This window comes from Gracilinanus agilis, chromosome 3 (genome assembly GCF_016433145.1).
Source record: "Gracilinanus agilis isolate LMUSP501 chromosome 3, AgileGrace, whole genome shotgun sequence".
NCBI lineage: Eukaryota > Metazoa > Chordata > Mammalia > Didelphimorphia > Didelphidae > Gracilinanus > Gracilinanus agilis.
In genome coordinates this window covers 262,941,469-262,962,884 of record NC_058132.1, presented here as the reverse complement: position 1 = coordinate 262,962,884, position 21,416 = coordinate 262,941,469, and the positions used below count along the sequence as shown (strand labels likewise).

The 21,416-nt window shown below is 34.0% G+C and overlaps 1 protein-coding gene across 1 annotated transcript in view; it reads right to left on the bottom strand.

Moving 5' to 3' along the window:
* Positions 1 to 21,416, bottom strand: part of KCNH7 (potassium voltage-gated channel subfamily H member 7) — a 606,664-nt gene that overhangs the window by 34,572 nt on the left and 550,676 nt on the right. Inside the window, exons 10-12 of the mRNA XM_044666562.1 lie at positions 12,351 to 12,603; positions 4,576 to 4,781; positions 2,400 to 2,499 (exon numbers count right to left, since the gene is read on the bottom strand). Of these exons, the coding sequence (XP_044522497.1) occupies positions 2,400 to 2,499; positions 4,576 to 4,781; positions 12,351 to 12,603 (559 nt within the window). The remainder of the gene's footprint in view (positions 1 to 2,399; positions 2,500 to 4,575; positions 4,782 to 12,350; positions 12,604 to 21,416) is intronic.

Genomic DNA, 21,416 nt, shown 5'->3' with positions numbered 1-21,416 from the left:
ATCAGAACTAGCAGCCTAAATCCTTGCCCTATGTTTGTAACCTCAATTACAAGATAAGAGAACCTATTATTTTATAATGCCTTTATTGCACTGGGTCAGCTATTTATACTATTACACGGTAAGATGGTTAGCCTCTTAACTGAGATTAAAATGGCCTTCAGCAGCATGACCTGTAGGATGGGGAAAATAACTCCATGGTTCAAACAAGGAGAAAGAGAGGGTAAGAGAGAGAAGACAACTCTTAGATTCAAGGAAATAGTTATACCAGCCAATGGCAGCTGGTGCCACAAGATCAGTGAGTGGTTTTGAAAAAAATCTGCCAGTGGGATAGGATGAAGGTATCCTGCCATAACTCACAGAGAGATATGCTGGGAGCAGAAGAAAAAGAGGTGGAGGAAAGGAGACTATAGGCCAGTACCTGAGGTTAGGACAGTTGCTAACAGTGCAACTAGGAGACCTGTCCATCTCTATTTAAGTCAGAGCAAAAGATAAAAGTATAGCATGATAGTTTTAGCTCAGGATGAACCTGTCAGTAGTAGTAGTAGTAGTAGTAGTAGTAGTAGTAGTAGTAGTAGTAGTAGTAGTAGTAGTAGTAGTAGTAGTAGTAGTAAGCTATGAGAGAATTCCTAAGAACAGGTTGTGTTAACTATTAGTAAGCAATAAAGTCAAGAGTAGGTTTTCAATATGAATGAAATTAATTGCTATAAAAATATCCTGATCAAAACCTTGCTGAAATTGATTCAGCATTTAGTCAATGAAAATCTGATAGGATCAAAAATCTAAAGAACTCAAAAGGAGTAAAAAATTAATATTGTATTCTAGTATTTCTTATATATATACATATATAACAGAAAATGATAAGTAAAATTGTTGAATTTTCTTTGGATATTTTAAATAAATTATCTTTCAACTGAGTTCTGGAAAAGGCAGAAGAACAAACTGAATGATATTTTTATGTTCCTTCCACACTAAAAAAGTTCTGTAGCTAGGAGGAATCTCAAGTGAGAAGATTTGAAACTTTTCAAATGAGAATATCTTCTTTAGCAAGTATTATTATATATATTATGCATATGTAAAAAGTCAGGAAAATATTGCAAAGAACATTCAAATAAATGAGATCTGTCTGTCTTTCTAAATGTGTGTATATAAATACTTACATTCACATATCTATTAGATTGCTTAATAATGTTTTTCCTCTTATTTTTCTCTGGTTCAGTGAAAAATGATTTCACCTTTCTAAAATATTAGCATTTTATTTCCTGAGAGACAAAACATCTTATGCAGAATATTGCTCTATTGCTGAATAATGACAAATGTCTCTACATATCTATGACACTCATTGATCTTTTAGGGTAGTCAATTATAAAGAGAACTGAGAATATGAGAAAATGAAATTCACATTGGAAATGAAATAATGTTATTAAAGTTTTTCACAGCAAGTGAGAAACCCAATTTTTGCTTCATATAGTCCAATCTTAATTTTTGATGAAGAATAATAAAATCAAATTTAAATGATTATAATTCTCATTAATAATTTGCTTAAATCAAACCAATTTCCCCCTAAATTTTCTGCAGTGGTTCCTACAGGAATGAAACAAACTCAGAATGATATGGAATATGCCATTACATCTGGAATCCACTTTGAAAAAGTAGCACTAGGTGCACTGAACATCTAGATATATTTGTAGTATTTGGGTTAAATGTTAAAGTCAAAGAGCTGAAAACACCATGGCATTTGATCAGCAACTGAATGAGTTTATATATGTATAATTTTTTAAAGTATTTTAAAATGTTTAATTAATTAATCAAATTAATTAAAATAATTTATTATATGTAATATACAACATGATATTATGTATAATTAATTTATATGTGTATATGTTAGACAACATAGGTGAATGCCAGGTGTTACTAACATTCATTCTCTAATATCAGATCATGTTATATCATGTTTTGCCAAGGTGGCTCTGCTTTCTTAAGAGCGATATCAGAAGAGCACAAGTTTTGTCAGATCCGTCATTTGAAAAAGCTTTAAGTATGGCCCCTGTGATGGACTCTATGTGCCCTTTCTGAGGACCCGCCTAAGGTTGGAAAGGCTCATCACTTGAAGATTATCTCCTAGACAAAGGATTCTTTCACCATAGCAACTTGTATTAGTTGTCTATGCAAGCATAGAGCAGAAGCAAGTTGCATTAATGAAGGGGGATATCCACACTCATGAAATCACAGATCCTAGAAGTATTCTTATTGTTCATAGCCATCCTAAAGTCTCTACCAGAGCTTATTCATCATCAAAACTGTAGTGTGTGTGTGTGTGTGTGTGTGTGTGTGTGTGTACACATATGGGAACAGCTAACAAGCATGGCATCTACAGTAGATTTTTAGAAGCAATGAATTACCTTTTTCTATTTCACTTTCAAAAGACAATTTCCTTCTCCGAAGTTTACAGTTCTCTCCATCAGAATCATTTGCAGACTGTGATCTTATTACGAGATCAGCCTTTATTAATAAAACAGAAAGATGGAATAAAGATTAGATTGATGAACACAATTCAAAACCAACAAACTGTCTTAACACATTGTTTCAGCTTATAAGAGTTTATAGGTTATTTCAGTTCAAAGTCAAGTAGCTATCATCTATTATTTTATGTCTTTAAATTATGTGTTATTCTTTTTGTCTTAGGTCTGCGATTTCCTCAGTATAGGGAAACTTCAGGGTGTAGAAACCATTTCCACTGGTATGGATCAGTGATAAGTGGTTTGCCTGTGATTGATTATATATGAGATTTCCAAAGGACTGGAATCAGGTTGTCCTTACTAGAGGATAGATTCTTGACTACTATGTCAAACTGCCTCTCCTTTCAATTACAGAACAGAGAAATTCTAATTATTTCATGCTAATGTTTGGAAATGATAGTGTTGGCTTTAGAAACAAAGCATTTTTTGAAGCAAGCACATTTTTGGTTAAATATTAATCTAAAAACATTTTTGTAGAATCTGCATTACAGATAGTGTTCACTAATCATAATTAACTGTGAGCTGGGTGACTCAATGGATTGAGAGCCAGGCCTATAGACTGGAGATTCTGGGTTCAAATCTGGCTGCAGATACTTCCTAGCTGTGTGATCCTGGACAAGTCACTTAACTCCCATTGCCTGGCCCTTACCACCCTTCTGCCTTAGAACCAGTACACAGTATTGATTCTAAGATGGGGAGATCAGAGTTTAAAAAAAATCATAATAATTGATTATGATATTTAGTTACATTGTAATGTTCCCAATGGTTCAATTTCACAATGAGAAATGTAAGTTTGCTACATATGAAGTTTTTTATACCCTTTATTATTCTTATTTCTAGCCATACCCTAAACATATCCATTCATTTTAGCAAGATATTAACACAAATGTCATGATGGACACATCTTTCTGACTGTAAACTTTTGTTTGAAAAGTATTTTAGATTATCTTAGTTTTGTAGGCAAAATTCAGAATGAATTTAGTAGCATCAAGCAATGATTCAATTTACTAAAATTCTTAAAAAGTCCATGAAATTCACGATTTCATTTTTTTACTCCTAAAATTTCTGCAACTTTTAGTTTCTTATACAGCAAAAAAGGCAGTTTAGTGAATTGCTGCCCACAGGTAAGATGAAAGAGCATTGTGGTAGCTTTCAGAGTGCTATCCACATATCTCCTTAAGTACATAGTGTGGCCAGGGAATGGAAGTAGTATTAGGGAGAGAGAGAATAAAAGTCCAGTTCCCTTAAGCTTTACTCATAGCTTTCTTAGCACAGTTTCCTTTTTGACAAGTACTAAAAGCCCACGATTTTCTAAGTGGGGGCAGCTATTTTCAAAGCTTTCCATGTATTAAAGGGCATTGAACAAAAATTGATTTCTACTAATCTCAGCAAGGTATCTCATAAGAGAAGACATCCTTTTTATGCTTTATTCGTTTAAAATGTAAAAAAAGGCCATAAGGAGTAATTTTTTTAGAATTAGGAAATAGTATAGCCTTAAATTGGCAAGAAATGAAGAGCAGGGTATAATGTATAATACCTGCTACCCACAAAAAAAGGATATTAGGTCAAAGACAGATACTAATACAGAACTGAGGATATATAAGAGCCATATATGATATAGAAGGTACAATACAAATAAATATAGAATGCAGAGAAATAAAAAGTATAGTTATCTTATTTCTACTAAGTTGTTTTACTTCATAACATTCATTAATTTAATCTCATTAATGTGTACTCTTCCCATGTGGAACTTGTGATCATTTGGTTAAGGTTTTAAATGAAGTTTTCCTATAGCATTATTTATGGAGAAAGAATCAACATAGCACACAAGAACAAGATTCCAGGGAGAATTAAACTTGTATCTAAGATAAAATGTTTTCAGGCATCCTGCAGTACTGGGGAAAACGTAATTGGCCCAGCTCAAGTTACCTCAAAGCTTTCAAGCTGAATTTCTTGAACACATACATATAATTTAAACATTCCCCCAATTCAAATAGTCTTTTCCAATAAAAATTGTGACCAGAAGAAATAAGTAAAAAGTAAAGCCAATTGCATATACCTTTGCACTTTCATGCCTTAGATTAAAAGTCAATTCTAGATTAGTCAGAAAGTGATCAGAAAATTCAGGATACATATCCAAAACCTCTAACAAGTCTTCTCGCTGGATCTTATGCAAGTCACAGTATGTTAAAGCTCTTACATCTGCATTCGATTTTCCAGGTTTGGCATAAAGATGAACCATTTCTCCAAATATGTCATTTTTCCCTGTTGAAAAAAACAACAGTTAGTTTTTCTTTGTGGAAAAATTTTCTAAAAGCGAAAGAGTTGTTCTAAACAACTATGCACAAAAATGATACTCTCTGCCCAACTGACATGAGAACAGCAAAGTGAAGAGACCTGTCTGATGTTATTAGTCCAAGAGGGCTATGTTGAAAATATAAAAAGTTTGTTTCAAGGAGTTTCATTCCAAAATTCCTTCCTTCCTTCAACTTACACACTGTATGTTCCAACCATACTGTCCTGCTTGCTTTTCTTTACACACTTGGGTGTCTGGAGGGGTCAATGATTCCCTCCCCCAACTCCCATCCCAGTCTCTACCTTCTCTGTTGTGACTCAGTCCTTCTTTCTCTTTTTGTTTTCAATACAGAGCCTGCTGCTGCTGTACCTCTCATTCTTTCTGGGTCAGCTCTTTAGGTCATACTTCTTCCCAGTCTCCATTTCTTGTTTCCATGCCTTTGCACTTGATTACGTTGTTATGAAGATCTTTACTACCTCTGAAATTTAATCTGAAATCTGCCTCCTGAAATTCCTTGCTTCCTTTAATGCTCAACTCAGATGCCACCTAAGTGAATCCTTCTTTGATCTTCCTCTCTGGTAATTAACGTTCTCCCACATTTTGAAATTGCTTCATATTTACTTTTACACATTTGTATTCATTCATCGAATTATTTACTTGATCTATCCTATACTCTCAGGAGAAAGAAGCTCCATTTGGACAGTAATGTTACAGTTTTATTTTTGGATGCCCACCATCTAGCTCAATGCCTTGCACATGGAGAAACTTTAGTAAATACTCTTGAATGAATATTGGCAGGGCATGAACATCAAAGAGAAAAAGGGGACAAAGTGGCCAAGAGTTTAAAACAATGTATATTTAAACTGGTTAGCTATATTACTAAGTTTGTAACAAGAACAAAAAGTAGCCAGGGTAGGAGTGATGGATTGAGAGAAAAGATGGAGGAAATTGCTCTTCTGACTCTGATTCTGATCAATAAAAAAGTGGATGCTAAATTTTAAATGTGTAGAACCTTAGGGAAAAGTGGCTGTTCTATCATAAAATGGAGGAGAAAACTATTATGTTGTTGTTCAGTCATTTCACCTCGGTCTTTCTTCTTTGTGATGCTATTTGAGGTTTTTTGGGTAGAGATATTGGAGCAGTTTACTATTTTCTTCTTCAGTTCAGTTTTTACAGATGAGGAAATTGAGGCAAAAAGGAAAAAAAGACTTTTCTAGGATCACACAGCTAGTAAATGTCTGAGGTCAGATTGAATTCAGGAAAATGAGTTTTCCCTACTCTAGGACTGGTACTTTATCCCTTGGGCCATCCACTGGCTCTAGAAGCTACTATGTGAGAGAATATTTCCAAGGGATTAGAAAGCAGAGCAATGTTTTGTCCTAAATTCCTATAGAAACTAGAGCTATAATGGTGGAAAATTCTCAAGAAAGAGAACGGTAATCTGAAGACACAGGTAGAAATTATTCTGATGAAGAAGAAAAGGGGAAACTGTAAATTTTCATATATATTCTTATTGAATGTCACCCTATTTGACTTGGTTCAGTGTTCTTGTCCTTTTGGGATTCTGACTCTGTCATCTGTTGCATTAGCAATTCCTTCTAACTATGTAACATTTGCAAATTTTATGGACATGTTTTTATTCAAGTCGCTGATGAAAATGTTGAACAGCAAAAGTCATGGACAGATACCCTGAAGGTTCTTCATTAAAGACCTCTTTCCTAGTAAACACTTAAAAATCAATAACTATTCTTTGGGTCCTGCCACTCAATCAATTTTGAATATACCATTTGGGGTTATTTTTTAGCTAACATGTTTTATCCTGCCCACAAGACTAGCAGGAGAGATTTTGTCAAAAACTAGGTGAATTGAATTTATAGCATTCCCTGGAACTCTTCGTTTAGTAATTCTGTCAAAAAATAAGAAATTGTTATTTTGTCACAATATGTTACTTATGAAGTAATATGTGTCATTGTGATTATTAATTTATGTTCTAGATGACCGCTAATTATCCTTTCAACAATATGTTCTAGAATTTTGTCTGTAATCCAAGTTAAATTCATTTAGTCTGTAGAATATTCTCTTTTCTCATTTTTGAAAATCAGGATAATATTTGCCCTCCTCTGATCTTTATGTATCTCATCTGTTATTAGTGACTTTGATGATGATCACTGATAGTAATTCAGCAAAAATATATTCTTTTTTTAAATGTACATGAGTCTGTAGCTCATATGAGGCTAGTGATTCAAACTTATCAAGGGCAGCTTTGTCTTCTCTAATGATCTCTCTTCTTATTTTTTATATGAATTCCCTATTAACTTTTTTTCTGGCCTTGTTCAGATCAAGATCTTTCTGCATGACAGGAAAAAGAAAACAGTTGATTGGTACTGCCTTCTTTCTGTCATCTGTAGTCATCCCATTGAGCCATGGGACATATTCCTTCTTTGTTCTTATTTTCCCCAACAAAACCAAAAATGAAACAAATATGCAAACAAAACCCCCATAAAAAGATCCTTTTTTTGTTGTTGGGCTTAATTTCCTTGAAAGTGTTGGTCAGTTATGAATTATTAGCTCTCCTGATTTTGTTCTTAAGAGACCATGTATTTATCTTCTCTTTGTTATATAATAGGAGATTGAGAACCAAAAGATATTTTGGAATTTGTAGTAAAGATGAACAAGCATTCTTCTTTCAACCATGAAAATGATTTGTGTCTACCTCCATCTTTGAGCCAGAAAACAGAACTGAATCAAATATCAGAATTTTTTAAGAGATACACAGTCTTTGAGAGACAGACTGAGACAAAGAAGGGAGACCTAAAAAGAGCTGAGCCAGAAATATTCAGTGATTCAGGGCCAATGAATGGCATATAAGGAAAAGAGAAAGTAGAGAGAAAAAGGGAGAAAATGAGGAGGGTCACTGACCCCTAAAGGGCTCTCAATGCATAAGACTCAGGCTAAAATTAAAGGTATAGGGAATGAGAGAAGTTCCAAGGAAAAGTTTGCTCTTCCCCTCAACTTCCTCTCCTAATGTCTATTGACAGTTAATATAGCATGTGCTACTATTTTCTTTACGCTAACATTTCTGATAACCTGGATTTTTTTTAGCCATAAAGAGGATTTAGCTAGAGATAAATAAATCCAGAATAGGGTGAAGAGCCAAATCTCTGCCTATATTTTAGTAATTTTTCTTATTGGGTGTTCTGAGTTATTGTGATTGTATTCTTAACTTTTTGTTTAATTCAAACTATATAAAGTAGTAGAGGAAGGGACTAAGTGGAGCTAAGTGGTCATTCAATGGCACGCACATAGGCTAAAACCACAAAAAATAAAACAAAAAAGAGCTTCCTATTCTAATATCACATGGTTGGTTAAATCCCCAGAAATAAAGATGGTAGGTAATATTTTGTGGTGGTACAGTACTGGTGAGACCAATATAAGCTGGTGCTCCATAGCAATAGCCATAACTTTAACTATTAATGTTATATTTGCTATAGCTTTATATATTTTGATACCTCAATGTATATATTATAACACCAATGTGGATAGTCCCGACAATGATACAAATGACAATTCTGTGATGCCTTCATATACCGTGAGACTCTTGTCTAAGTCCTTTGCAAGGGTTTGCTCAACATACTAGGGGCCTTCTCTAGGTTTCTTGACATTTAGATACCAGTGGAAATGCAGACTGTTCATTGGTAATTTCTTTCTCTTGCCCAATATCCCTTATCCCTTATTGCCCACCTCTTTTTCTGATCATATATCTTTTTTTTTTAAACCCTTGTACTTCGGTGTATTGTCTCATAGGTGGAAGAGTGGTAAGGGTGGGCAATGGGGGTCAAGTGACTTGCCCAGGGTCACACAGCTGGGAAGTGGCTGAGGCCGGGTTTGAACTTAGGACCTCCTGTCTCTAGGCCTGACTCTCACTCCACTGAGCTACCCAGCTGCCCACTGATCATATATCTTTGATATAGCTTTTATTCCATTCCTCTTGAGCAATTCTGTACTGGTAATATATCATAGTTGATTAACACCTTCAATGAGCCTCCAATTGTCTTTTGTGTGAACCACCATTTTAATTCTTTTAAGATTCTATTATCCTATGACTAAACCATACCACATCACAAGAATAATATTGAATTTAAAGTTATTTGTTACAGGAAGAACCTTGGGCTCATTAAAATATTGTACAATTTCCCAAAGGCAACCCAACCTGATCTGCTTCTCTTATTAAATTCTGGGTCCAGGTTACTATCAGTCTCCATTGTCTGTTCAAGATACACATAATGATGAACCATCTCTCTGAGTTGTTCAACCAGCTGTATATCATTGTCCAGACAAGAAACATTTCTTGCGCACTCATGTTTTCATATGCACATTTCATAATTGCATTGAATCTCTCTTTGAATGATTATGGATTCCATTAACTCAGTTATTGCACTGGTCCAGGACCGGATGAAATCAATACAATTTCATCTGCAAATAGGAACACCATAGGATCTTATCATATATAGAAGATGTTATTTTTTAAATAACTTACCTTCTGTCTTAGAATCAATTTTGTAATTGGTTCTAAATCAGAAGAGAAGTAAGGGCTCGGCAATGAGGATTTAGTAACTTGCCCAGGGTCATCCAGTTAGGAAGTGTCTGAGGCCAGATTTGAACCTAGGACCTCTCTCATTTCTGAGCCTGACTCCCAATCCCCTGAGCCACCTACCTTTTACCTACAGAAGGAGTTGTTAACTTGGGATGGATTTTCCAGGATCCATGAATTTTTTCAATAAATCAATTTCCTTTTAATATTATGTTTTTATTTTATGCATTTTAACATATAATTCTGAAAATATGTCTATAGGCTTCAGCAGTTTACCAAAGGTGTCTATGACACAAAAAGGTTAATCTCTGATCTCTAGAGAGTTTCCTTTCCATTTAGACCCTGCAAAGACCCTCCATAGTGGTAGAAAACATTCTAAGGAGTCTTTGATTTGACATATAGGCACTACTATTTTGATCTTTAGTTTCAAGAAAAAATGCAATCAGATTCAGTAAGTGATTAACAAATTGAATCAAGTTAAATAAGTACATATTCTGAAATAATAAATATCTCATACATATAGTTGTAATCAATAAAATCAAAATTCATTTAAAGGCTTTATGAAATTCATTATGTTTCTAGCACATTTTACAAACGCTTGGGAATTTGAGGAAAGTTTTTTGACCTTAAAAAGCATTGTTATATTAAAAAAGGTTGAGAAGCACCTGGCTTCATGACAGTACAGTTGGGTATATTCAGAATGGGTTGAAGTGCCTGACCCAAAAAGCAGTCATTAAAAGCTTGATATAAACTTCAAGAGTGGCATCTAAGGAAGTATCTCAGAAATGTGTTCTTTGCATTATTTAATATTCAAAAAAACCAATTACATTGATAAACATAGATGGTGTGTTTATCAGATTTCTAGGTTGCAGAAAATTATGAAGGCTGGCTAACATACTGGCATCCAAAGCTAAGATTCAAAAAGATATCAACAGGCTAGAATAATGGCTCATATTTGATATGATAAAATTTGGTAAATGTCCTACACTCAGATAAAAAAAGTCATCTGCACCAAGGGAAAAGGAAAGGAAATAGAAAGGGAGAGGGAAAGGAACAAGTAATTTTAAGTGTTTACTATGTGCCAGGTGCTGGACTGTTACAATTAAAATTCTCTAGAGACCATAACTTAATTTGATGCTCTTCAGGATGTCCCTTTTCAAAGCCTTTCTGATTAGAAGTTTCAGACCTTAATCAGGAGAAGGTGTGGGTCTTTTGAACACTAGGAGTTTCTCTTCCTCCTTTGCCATGTAACCCAATATGGTGCTAGATTACTGACTTAATTACCTAAGAGAATCCTTATTTACAGATATAACAAAAAACTGGTCTCCAGCCAGCCCATTTTTACCAAATAAACAAGATTTAGACACTCAAAGAAGCTAAAAGAAAGGATTTTTAAAAAATCTATTAAAACGAATGATTACCATTATTTTTCCTTTAGGAGAGGTGGAAGTGGGAGAATAACTCCCAGGTAACTTAGATGCTTTTTTCCAGCAAGAACAGAGAGGGTAGGGGATGGGTAAATTGGTTATTTTCTGGAATTCCCACCTCTGTAACTGGGAGGCAGAAGGAGAGGAAGACTGGCTTTATCTACTCTTCCTTTACCTTGAATACAATAATTAATATTGTTATAAATGGCAAAATATTTATTAAATATCTAGTATGTACTAGACCCTGAGGAGACAGATAAAATATAAGTCCTGTTCTCAAGGAGCTTACAACTTAAAGGGAGGTTTGGTCAGGTGGAAAAGGACAAAATCATAGTTGAAAAAAACTTTTTTTACCCCCATGGTTATATGATTTATGTTTTCTCCCTCCCTTCATTCCTCCCCTCTCCTGGAATTGACAAGCAATTCCAGTGGGTTATACAAATGTATATTATCACTTGAAGCCATTTCCATATTATTTATTTTTTAAAAGAGTAATACTTTGATACCAAAACCTCAAATCACACACTCATATAAACATGTGACAAATCACATGTTTTCTACTGGAAAATAATAAATTTTGTAAGGAGCAGTTCAGGTATAGTACTATGGTATGAGCTATGATATTGAGGAGACTTTTCAAATAAAAAAGTAATAGAGTTGCTATTAAATAAAATAAAATAAACTTATAAAAAAACCTCTTAACTTCTATCTTAGAATAGATTCTAAGTACTGGTTCCAAGGCAGAATTGTGGTAAGGACTAGGCAATTGGGGTTAGGTGACTTGCCAAGGATTATGTGGCTAGGAAGTGTCTGATCCAGATTTGAACCTAGGACTTCCTGTCTACAGACCTGGCTCTTTATCTAATGAGCCACCTAGCTGCCTCTAAATTAATTAACTTTTAAGAGTGACATAAGATATGACCTTTCATTCATAATCACAAACAAGTGCTATTTTAGTTTTAAAAAATAATCTCTTCATCTCTCTCCCTAGGTGTGATGTATACAACCTTAGAAAAGCAATCAGTTTTACTCTGCCCCAGGTTACAAAGCCCTGTTCTCCTTATTGGAGAATGGGGAGATGTGAGATACTACAAGACAAAAAGCCAATTAAAATCCCAAACCATCAAGCTATGAAACAACCATAATCATGCCATGCCCATGCCTTCTATCTTAATGGCTCACAGGAGCAACTAGGAATACAAAAACTGCAAACATCAAGATAAAATACTGACAAAAGACCATTCCCATACCTTATCCTCACACACATAAGAAGCTGCTGAGAACAGGATAGTTCCACATAATTTTTACATCGGTTAAACACACATGGAGAAAGGTTGACAAGAGAGCTTGTTAAGAGTTGAATATGAATTCAACAAAGTGTTTAAATTAATCAGAATGAAAATAGCAATCATAAATGTAGACCAGTCCTTAAAAATCATGGCCAAGAAGTTTTCTACACAAGCTGTGGAAAAATTTGGCAAAGAACTGACTTTCTCACCCTCTCATTCTAAGGCACTTACCCAGAATAGCCACGACAATGTCATCTTTGAGGATTTCAATGGAGCCTCTGGATAAGAAGTAAAGTGCAGTGAGGACATCCCCACAGTGTACTAGGGTATCTCCTGGAGGTGCATGTGTTGTCTTAAACTTCATAGCCAAAGCTCGGAGGCAACCTTTACTGGCCCCCCGAAAAGCTTTGCAGTTCTGAAGTAAAGTCTGGTTGAGATGCAGGCAAATGTCAGCTTGTAGACATTCTGGAAACCCCTTTAGGACCTGAGGGAGGAAAAAGTAAAAAGTTTCATACCATCAGCATACAGGTTGTCTTAATTTGCACAAAATATAATCCTTGCCCAATAGGATGTGTAGTTAAAACAATAGTGCCAATTGAGAGGTTGTTGGGAGTCTTTTTTACTTTGCTCTGGGTAAGGAATGTTTAGCTTTCTGAATGTGTAATAATTTTCACTGAAATATATCTTTCCTGGATTAATTTCAGGCATTCCAACTGAACGTAAATGTCTTGTTAAGCTTGTAGTGGCTATAAAACTTTACTGTCCTTTATTTCTTGTGATGTTATATTGCATTACACTATAGGCAAATATAATAGAAAGTAACAATTAATCAAATGTAACTAATGAAAGGCAATATAACCAGAAAGGAAATCACCTTTCAGGAAGAATCTTGAGTGTCAATTTGGACTGCCATTGCTGATCCATATATTAATTATAATTAACAGAAGTTTTGCTCTGGAAATAGCCTTGGTATTTGTAAATGTCATGTACTGCAAAGAGTTCAGAACAGTACCCAGAATATTTATGAGTTGGTTTGCACATTGTTAATATTAAGTATTTTGAATTGGCAGTAAAAACAGAGAAAGGGAAGGAGAAGAGGAAGCATGCTTTGAAACTCAGAGTGTGGGTTAGTTTTAAAAAATGGATATTATGCCATCATTAATAATGCATGTATGATGTACATTGGGTGCTACAGCTTTGCCATTCACTTTGTAAATAATTGTAACTAGGAGGGACAGATCAAATATTACATTTGGACAAATATGATTTGATTCATATTGAATCAAATTTCGTATACTTTGCAAAAATAGAAGTTGCAGATCTCCTACCAAATAGAACTAACTTCTAGCCAACTCTTGATTATCTCATCTCATCATGTGTTATTTACCTTGCAGTTTATTGGCTGAAAAATTCAATTGATGTCAATTTCCCTGTTAGTGAGTATTAAGTTACTGCCTCCTGCTATCAGCGTTTCTCTCTGTGTGTGTGTACATATATATACACATATATATGTATATATATATGTAACTAGTGATTACAAACTAATTTTAAAGCTGGTTTATATAGAAACAGGTTATGAAGTGGAAAAGTCTAGAAAAAATATGATGAATAATCTAATGCAGGAGGAGAAGAGAAAGAGCTTTTGGGTCTGGGGGGAAAATTACCTGTTTATTTTTTCTTATTTTTTGTTGACTTCCCCCTGTATCACTGTAGATAATCATGAGTTGACTGTATAATAAATTCATATGAATGTATGTTTGTCAATCTATCAATAATGGTACATAGATAAATTTGGCATGAGATGATATTTTATTCAAATACTTTTTAAGAAATCTTTGAGAAGTAAGAGAGGCCGTTTTTACATAAGACCACGGAATTAAACCATTTTGGACTGGTTCCTTTTTGGAGGGTGGGGCATCTGATTGGCTGAGCTAAGACTCAAATTCACTACTCAGAGAGCTAAAATACTAGATCAGTTCTTTTTTGACCTGGTAGATTTTCATTTTAATAGAGACCTGTTCACAAGCTATCAAAATAGGGAGCATTGACAAAAAGTAAATTGCATATAAAATTTCTGATTGATATTATCAATATATTCTATTATTATTATCATCTATTTTTCTAAGAATGAGTTTAAGCTCAGTGTTTACTTGGGGCTCTGTGCTTCAGTTTCTCCATCAGTAAAATGAAAATAACTCCTCTTAAACAATGCTTACTGTGCACATGACTCTACATTGTGTGATAAATGTGTTAAGGCTATTCTTAGAAGTAATGGTGGTCATAAAAGTACAAGGGATATGTTGGGTATTGTGATTCTAGATATGGGTCATTTAATTATATGGACTCAAGAGGGATCTGAATTGCTAGCAATTTGGTAGTGTGACTACCCCGCTATAAGATGAGGTAAAGGATAAGGATATGATAAACTTAAGATAAAAGGGAATTCTGTGGAAGGGAAAATAATACTTATTTCTTATGGGAATGGTAACCCTACTCAAGCTTGTTAAGTTGGTGAAATATGTCTCTTGTATTTTCTGGGTCCCTTTCCTCACGTTAGGAATACGCTCCCCATCACTCAGTCAAGTTGATTTGTTCCCTGGTGTGTATTTAATAAATTTATTCACACAAAAGTATAAATGATGAATAAGGTTTATAATTTTGCCTTTCCAAAGTGACAAGTGTTTGCATGTCCACAGGGAAGAGGAGAAGAAAGACATAAATTAAATTAAGTATTGGAAGTAGAAATGGTAGGGTTTTAGGCACCCATGTATAGATAGAAAAGAATTCTTGAATACATAATCCCACACCAGTTTGAATTAGATTTTGTTATTCCAATTTTACAGACAAGGAAACTGAGTTTTAGGAACTTGTCCAAAATAAGAAAATAGTAAAGTTGGGCTGAGAATCTGTCTATCTGTCTTAGAACACCTACTCTACTTCTTTTCCCACTATGCCATACTGTGGAAGAAACAGAGGCTGGTAGGGAGGTGGGATGCTGTGAAGGGAGCAGATGTAATGAAGAGATTCCTAATCCTTTAAACTAGCTCCTTATTCTATAAAGGACTCACCACATAGGAAAGTGGTTAAATGAAATACTTTTAGAAACAGATTTTGATATATACACTAGATATGTTTCTGAGAAGTTATAATATGCCCCAAATACTTAGTAGTTTAAATCAAATTTCATAAACACTAGAGAAAGCATTAATGGGATTGTAGGGTGTGCTTTTTTGTAATGCAAATAACAACCCCCAAATTGACTTGTTTTGTTAGTTTGGATTTTCTTTTTCTTTTTCTCAAACCCAAGACACACTGGAAAAAATATTTTAAAATTTAGTATCAATAATAATTATGAAGACTAAAGCCCTAGATTGGCAAGAAGGAAGTGTATTACTTAAGGTAAATTTAAAAAGGAGAATTCATTCTTTTCTTGGATTTCTTTTCATTTCTCTGGAAATAAGTTCTTGATGTTAAAGGTACTAAATGTTATACGCATAATGTCTTTAAAAATTAAAAAAAGAAAACTATAACTAACTCATCTCAAATGCCATTAAAGGGAGATCAAGACATTTCCTGGGACCACAATCTTGAATTCTATAACAAGACCTTTTCAGACTAATGGCAAAAGTAGTTTTGTTCTTTTGCTACATATCTGGTCAAATATTTTAGAATGCCTGGCCCTAGGAGGCCAATCCCCCTTTGATACATTCCTTTAAAGTAGTTTTCTGTTTCACATCTAATGAGAGGCTAGATAGTTTATTTATTGCAGATAGGAGAGAAGACAGAAGGATTCTCAGGATGTTGACACAAAGGCTATGTTTACACTTGGGAAGTATGTTGTGGCATTTGTTTCAAGCAACCCTTTCCTAGCCTTTATCATTATCAACATAGCTCAAAGGAAACTTTTAAATAAAAATACAAGTTACGTATGATGAACTAGGTTGAATGGGTACAGTGGCCCAGATGACTCAGTAAAGTTGTCCGTTTTAACATTCTCAACCAGTTTTTTTTTTGGTTTGTTTGTATTTTTGTTATGGACCCCTTTGGCAGTCTGATGAAGGCCTATATACCTCTTTTCAGAACAATGTATTAAAATAATTTAAGGAAATGCTACATTTCAGATAGTGGTTAGTGAAAATAAAGATGCAATTTTACAGATCTTGTGAAATCTATTCACAGAGGGATCTGTGGGCTCTGGTTTAAGAACTTTTAGATTATTAAAACGCTGAACTTTTCTAGGAAAGAAGGGGGACAAAAATGAGAAAAAAGTTGGAGATAAGTAGAAAGGAGGAGTAAGGAGACAGAAAGTACATTTGATTTAACAGTAAACCTATTCTAAAAAAATCAGAGAAAGGGAACCTTGAATATATAATCCATTTCATTGACATTTTCTCAGATGTCTAACTCCTTCCTTGCTGTCACTCTCATGTTCAATTTCTTTGACAAAACTGATTACAGCTAGTTATGTAATAAAGTTTCTGCAGTAGAAATTGGGTGTTCCTATCAAAGTCAGATCTTATTTCTTATTTTTTTTTTTTGGCAGAAGACCATGTACCAAGTATCCTTATAGCATTAATGCATTCCTATTATAAATTAGAAGTGTCAAACATAAGAGTCATGGGCCACATGTGGCCATCAACACTCCCACACAAGGGGTTCAACCAGACTATAGTGTAAATGGAAAATATTTAACAAAATAAATAAAAGTACGATAAAACATGGGCATCATTTAAAACTAAGTCAACATGAGGTGTATAGGGATGCTTTTATATACATAAATGATCTCACTCTTTATTTGAGTTTGTCACCTCAGCTCTATATGCCCCTCTTTCCTTTAAGTCATCAATCCATTCTGCTTAAATGCCTGCTGGACTAAAGAAGAAGAAAGTCATAGCTACATCTACGTGTCTGCTACATAGGAAAATAACCTTAATCTGGAGTTTTCTTCTATCATTTCCCCCAATTAATGAAAAACTCCATATAAGGAAAATAATATAAAATATTAAAAATAATATAAATATAATATAAATAATATAAAATTAAAATAATATGAAATATAAAATAATATAAAAATAAGAATAAGAAAAATTCTATATTTCAAATGGTAAAACTTAAACAAAAGATTTCTAATGATTCATTTAGACATCAATAATAAATACATATTCACCCTTAAAATTTAGTTTTGTCTGGATCTGTGATTTTACTGATGTGAGAAACTCCTGCTGTGGAAATTCCCTTTACCTATACAAATCAGTGCTGCTTGGTAATTTATTCTTTAAGAGAGTTACCCAGGACATAGAGAGGCTAAATGATTTTCCCAGAATCACAAAGTGATTCTAAGGCTATCTCTCCTTACTGTGTTAAACTGCCTTTCAATCTTAGAATAACAACAATAAAAATATTTTTAGAGCTATTAACATTTGCAAAGTACATCATTTTATTTTATGAGATAATTCATAAACTCCCACAGTGTGAAACTCCCATTTCAAATTCTGAGGGACAGCTAAGTGGGTTAAGTGGATACATAGAAAGCCAGGCCTGGAGATGGGAGATCCTGGGTTCAAATTGGCTTCAGACATTTCCTATCTGTGTGACTCTGGGAAAGTCAAGTACCCACTTGTCTATTCCTTACAGTTCTGCCTTGGAATTGATAGTATCAATTTTAAGAAGAAAGGGAAACATTTTTGAAAAAAAAAGTCAAACTGACATAAATGAAATGCTAGTACTTTTAATTTAATTTGAAATATTTTCTATGCTTACAAGTAAGAAATTCACCTCAGTTTATAGTATACTGGGAAATAACAAAGTATGTAATATTAAAATAAACTGAAGAAAGAAGTTAAATATTTCTTAAGATAAATTTCTTGTTCAATCATGTTCAACTTGTCACAAGTTCATTTGGAATTTTCTTGGCAAAGATATTGGAGTGGTTTGCCATTTCCTTCTTTGGCTTTTTATGGATTAGGAAACTGAGGCAATTACGATTTACTGAATTTATGGTCACCTAGCTAGTAAGTGTCTGAGACCAGATTTGAACTCAAGAAGATGAGAGTTCCTGACTCTAGGTCTAGCACTCTATCCATCTGCTCCACCTAGCTGTCCTGAAAACTCTGTCAAAAATTTTCAAAGAAGCCATATAAAGTGAAATAAAATATGAAAAATGGGTACTATCTATTAGTATTTTAAAGAAGAATTAACCAAATGTGATTAGGCACTTAATTGACTACTTTTAGCTTTGTGATGACTAAACTTTTCTCTCTCTCTCTCTATATATATATATTTATGATATATATACTTATATAATTATGTGGGAATTTAAAAAGTCATATGTTAATATGAATTATTATATAATGAGACACAATTAAAATGTTTAAAAGCATCTTTTTCTATTGGTGGGATCTGTGATTATTTTAATTTTTCTCTAATGTATCTAAAATATCTATTACAGTATATTTATTTTCCATTAAAATTCCACCGAAAAGGATTTCTTTGATATATTAAATGATACTGTATACATTCTTAGAGTATAATGTGATCTATATTATGTAAACTTAACATACTGCTTTAAAAATGTTTTGTTGTAGATTTTTAACTGGCCTATTTTAAGGTGCAGTGAAATTTTAGAATTAAAATTATAAAGGCACTCTGAAAGAAGTTTGGGTTGCTATAATAGTGACCATGTGTGATAGACCCATTAAAGAAATATATTGTGTTATGGTAATTTTTATAACTTTGTTTATGCTACCTTTTATAGCTAACATACATCATAAATATTTTAATGGTTATTTTAATTTGATTATTCCATTGTATATAATTTAAAAAATCTTATTGCTTATTCACCAGTATCTACCAAGTATGTTTTAGAACATGGTGCTGGAGGTCAGCTGGATAGCTCAGTGGATTAAAAGAATCAGGTCCACAGATGGGAGGTCATGAGAACAAATCTGGCCATAGGCACTTCCTAGCTGTGTGACCCTGGGCAAGTCACCTAACCTCCATTGCCTAGCCCTAAGGGTTTAAAAAATAGGGTACTGGCTAATTATGACTGTTTTTTGGGTATTATTTCCTTTTCATGAAATATAATATAGGATAGAATATAATAAGAGTGTCCCAAAAGTTTTAGTGCAGTTGTAAGCTATTAAAGCTAAGAACAGAATATTAAAGTTTAATCTAGAATATAAAGTGTCCTATGACAGTATGATTTAAAGCTATTAAACCTTACAAGAGAAAATTAAAGCTTAGAATAAAATACATAGGGTGTCCCCAAAGTCTTAGGGCAGTTAAAGTTAATAATGCTTTAAAAGCATGAAGTTAAATTTCAAAAAGCTTTAAAGTATTATTAGTTTTAAATTATACAAAGACTTTGGGGATGTCCCCTATATTAATAATTTGGTTCATTGAATTCTTATAACAGTGTTATCTTAGGTGCTTTATCTTACGGGACCTTCTGATAGGTAAATTTTATTGTAATAAAGTTTCTTTGGGCCCAAACTACATTAAAAGACATCCAAGATGGGTCAGAGTTTGAATAAGTCTTGTTTTAGAGTAATTGTTATTATAATGAGGCTTTTTAAAAGTATGATGGCCTCTATCCTTTCCACACTAGTTATGATTAAGTATTAGCCTTTACTTCCAGTATTTCCACCTTGCTTAAAGATTATATTTTAATATGGCCATTTATAAGGAAATTGTTTTATAAATTGTGGAGCAATGAATAAATGTGAGTTAGTATAATCATCTCTATTGTCTTTATGGTCAGCATGGCAGAGAGAAAAGGACTGGAATGCAGTCAGATGTCCTGGCTATGTCTGTAAACTGGCTCTGCTAGCTGAGTGATATTGGCCAAGTCCAGTTATTTTTCTGGGCCTCAGTTTCCTCATTTATAAAATGAAGGAGCTGATCCAGGTCATCTCTAAGGAAACTTTTAGTTCTAGCTGTCTGTGATTCTGAGGAAAAGCTCTAGCATGAAGGGCAATTGAGAAAGCCTTGTAGAAAGTGGAATTTTAGCTGGGATTTTGAGGAATCCAGGGAAGTGAGGAGACAGAGATGCCAGAGGGAGACAGTCACCTAGAGAACATGCACAGTGTCAGGACAGATAGAGTGTCATGTGCCTAGGAACAGTATGAAGGTCAAGAAGACTTTTCTGCTGGATGGTAGAGTACATGACAAGTATTGACAAGTAACTGACCATCAAAGACAGGGAAGAGATGACAAAAATAATGTCAATGCTAGTTATAACCTCTCCATCCCTGTCCTTCTGCACATTCAGAAAAGAACCTCTTTACTCCTCTACCCACATACATAGAAAAGAGGGAGATGACAGGAGAGGAGAAAAATGAAAAAAAAAATAAGTGAGATGTTAGTAGGTATATTTTAAAATGAAATATTTGTGACACATGGACAAGATTTCACAAGAATAAATGATGTGGTAGTTTCTATATCACAAGGAAAGATGTGTAAGAGTTCACATACTTGTATTTCAATAGTGGAGAATGAAATGGCTCTGTTAATGAATCTATTTGGCAGTTTTCTTCCATGATAAAGATTATAATCTACCCATGATTGTCCATTCGGTGTATGATGTCTTGATTTATGACTTTAGTTCCTATATTGGGCCCACCAGAGCTACATATTAAAGGGCCTTTGATAATGGATCTTCTATGTTCTAATGATACAGTGTTTTATTTCTATAATGTTTCTGATGAATAGATTTAATGAAGAATCTCAGAACTTAGTGCCTTATATGCATCTTTTATCCAGAGACTATCTGGAAGGTTTTCTAAATCATATAAAATGATTTCTGACCTATGAAACCTTGTATAGCATATAAAGGATATAAGGGGTCATTCATGGAAAGGAAAGAATACTCAAAGGTCACTTATGTACATCAAGTAAAAAATTACCTGAATAGGGTTAATTATTGAGAAAATAGTAGATTAATATCCTGAGAAACTTTCTCATGTCTGTGAAAACTATCATTAGAAAACTCTTCAGGGGGGGCAGCTGGGTAGCTCAGTGGACTGAGAGCTAAGCCTAGAGACGGGAGGTCCTAGGTTCAAATCCAGCCTCAGACACTTCCCAGCTGTGTGACCCTGGGCAAGTCACTTGACCCCCATTGCCCACCCTTACCACTCTCCCACCAAGGAACCAATACACAGAAGTTAAGGGTTAAAAAAAAAAAAGAAAACTCTTCAGGGAAATATTTGTGTACTTATACCCTGATGAGTTAGGCTTAATCAAAATACAAATGAACATTCTCCATGGCATATTGACTCTGCTTATAAATGTTTTCCAAAC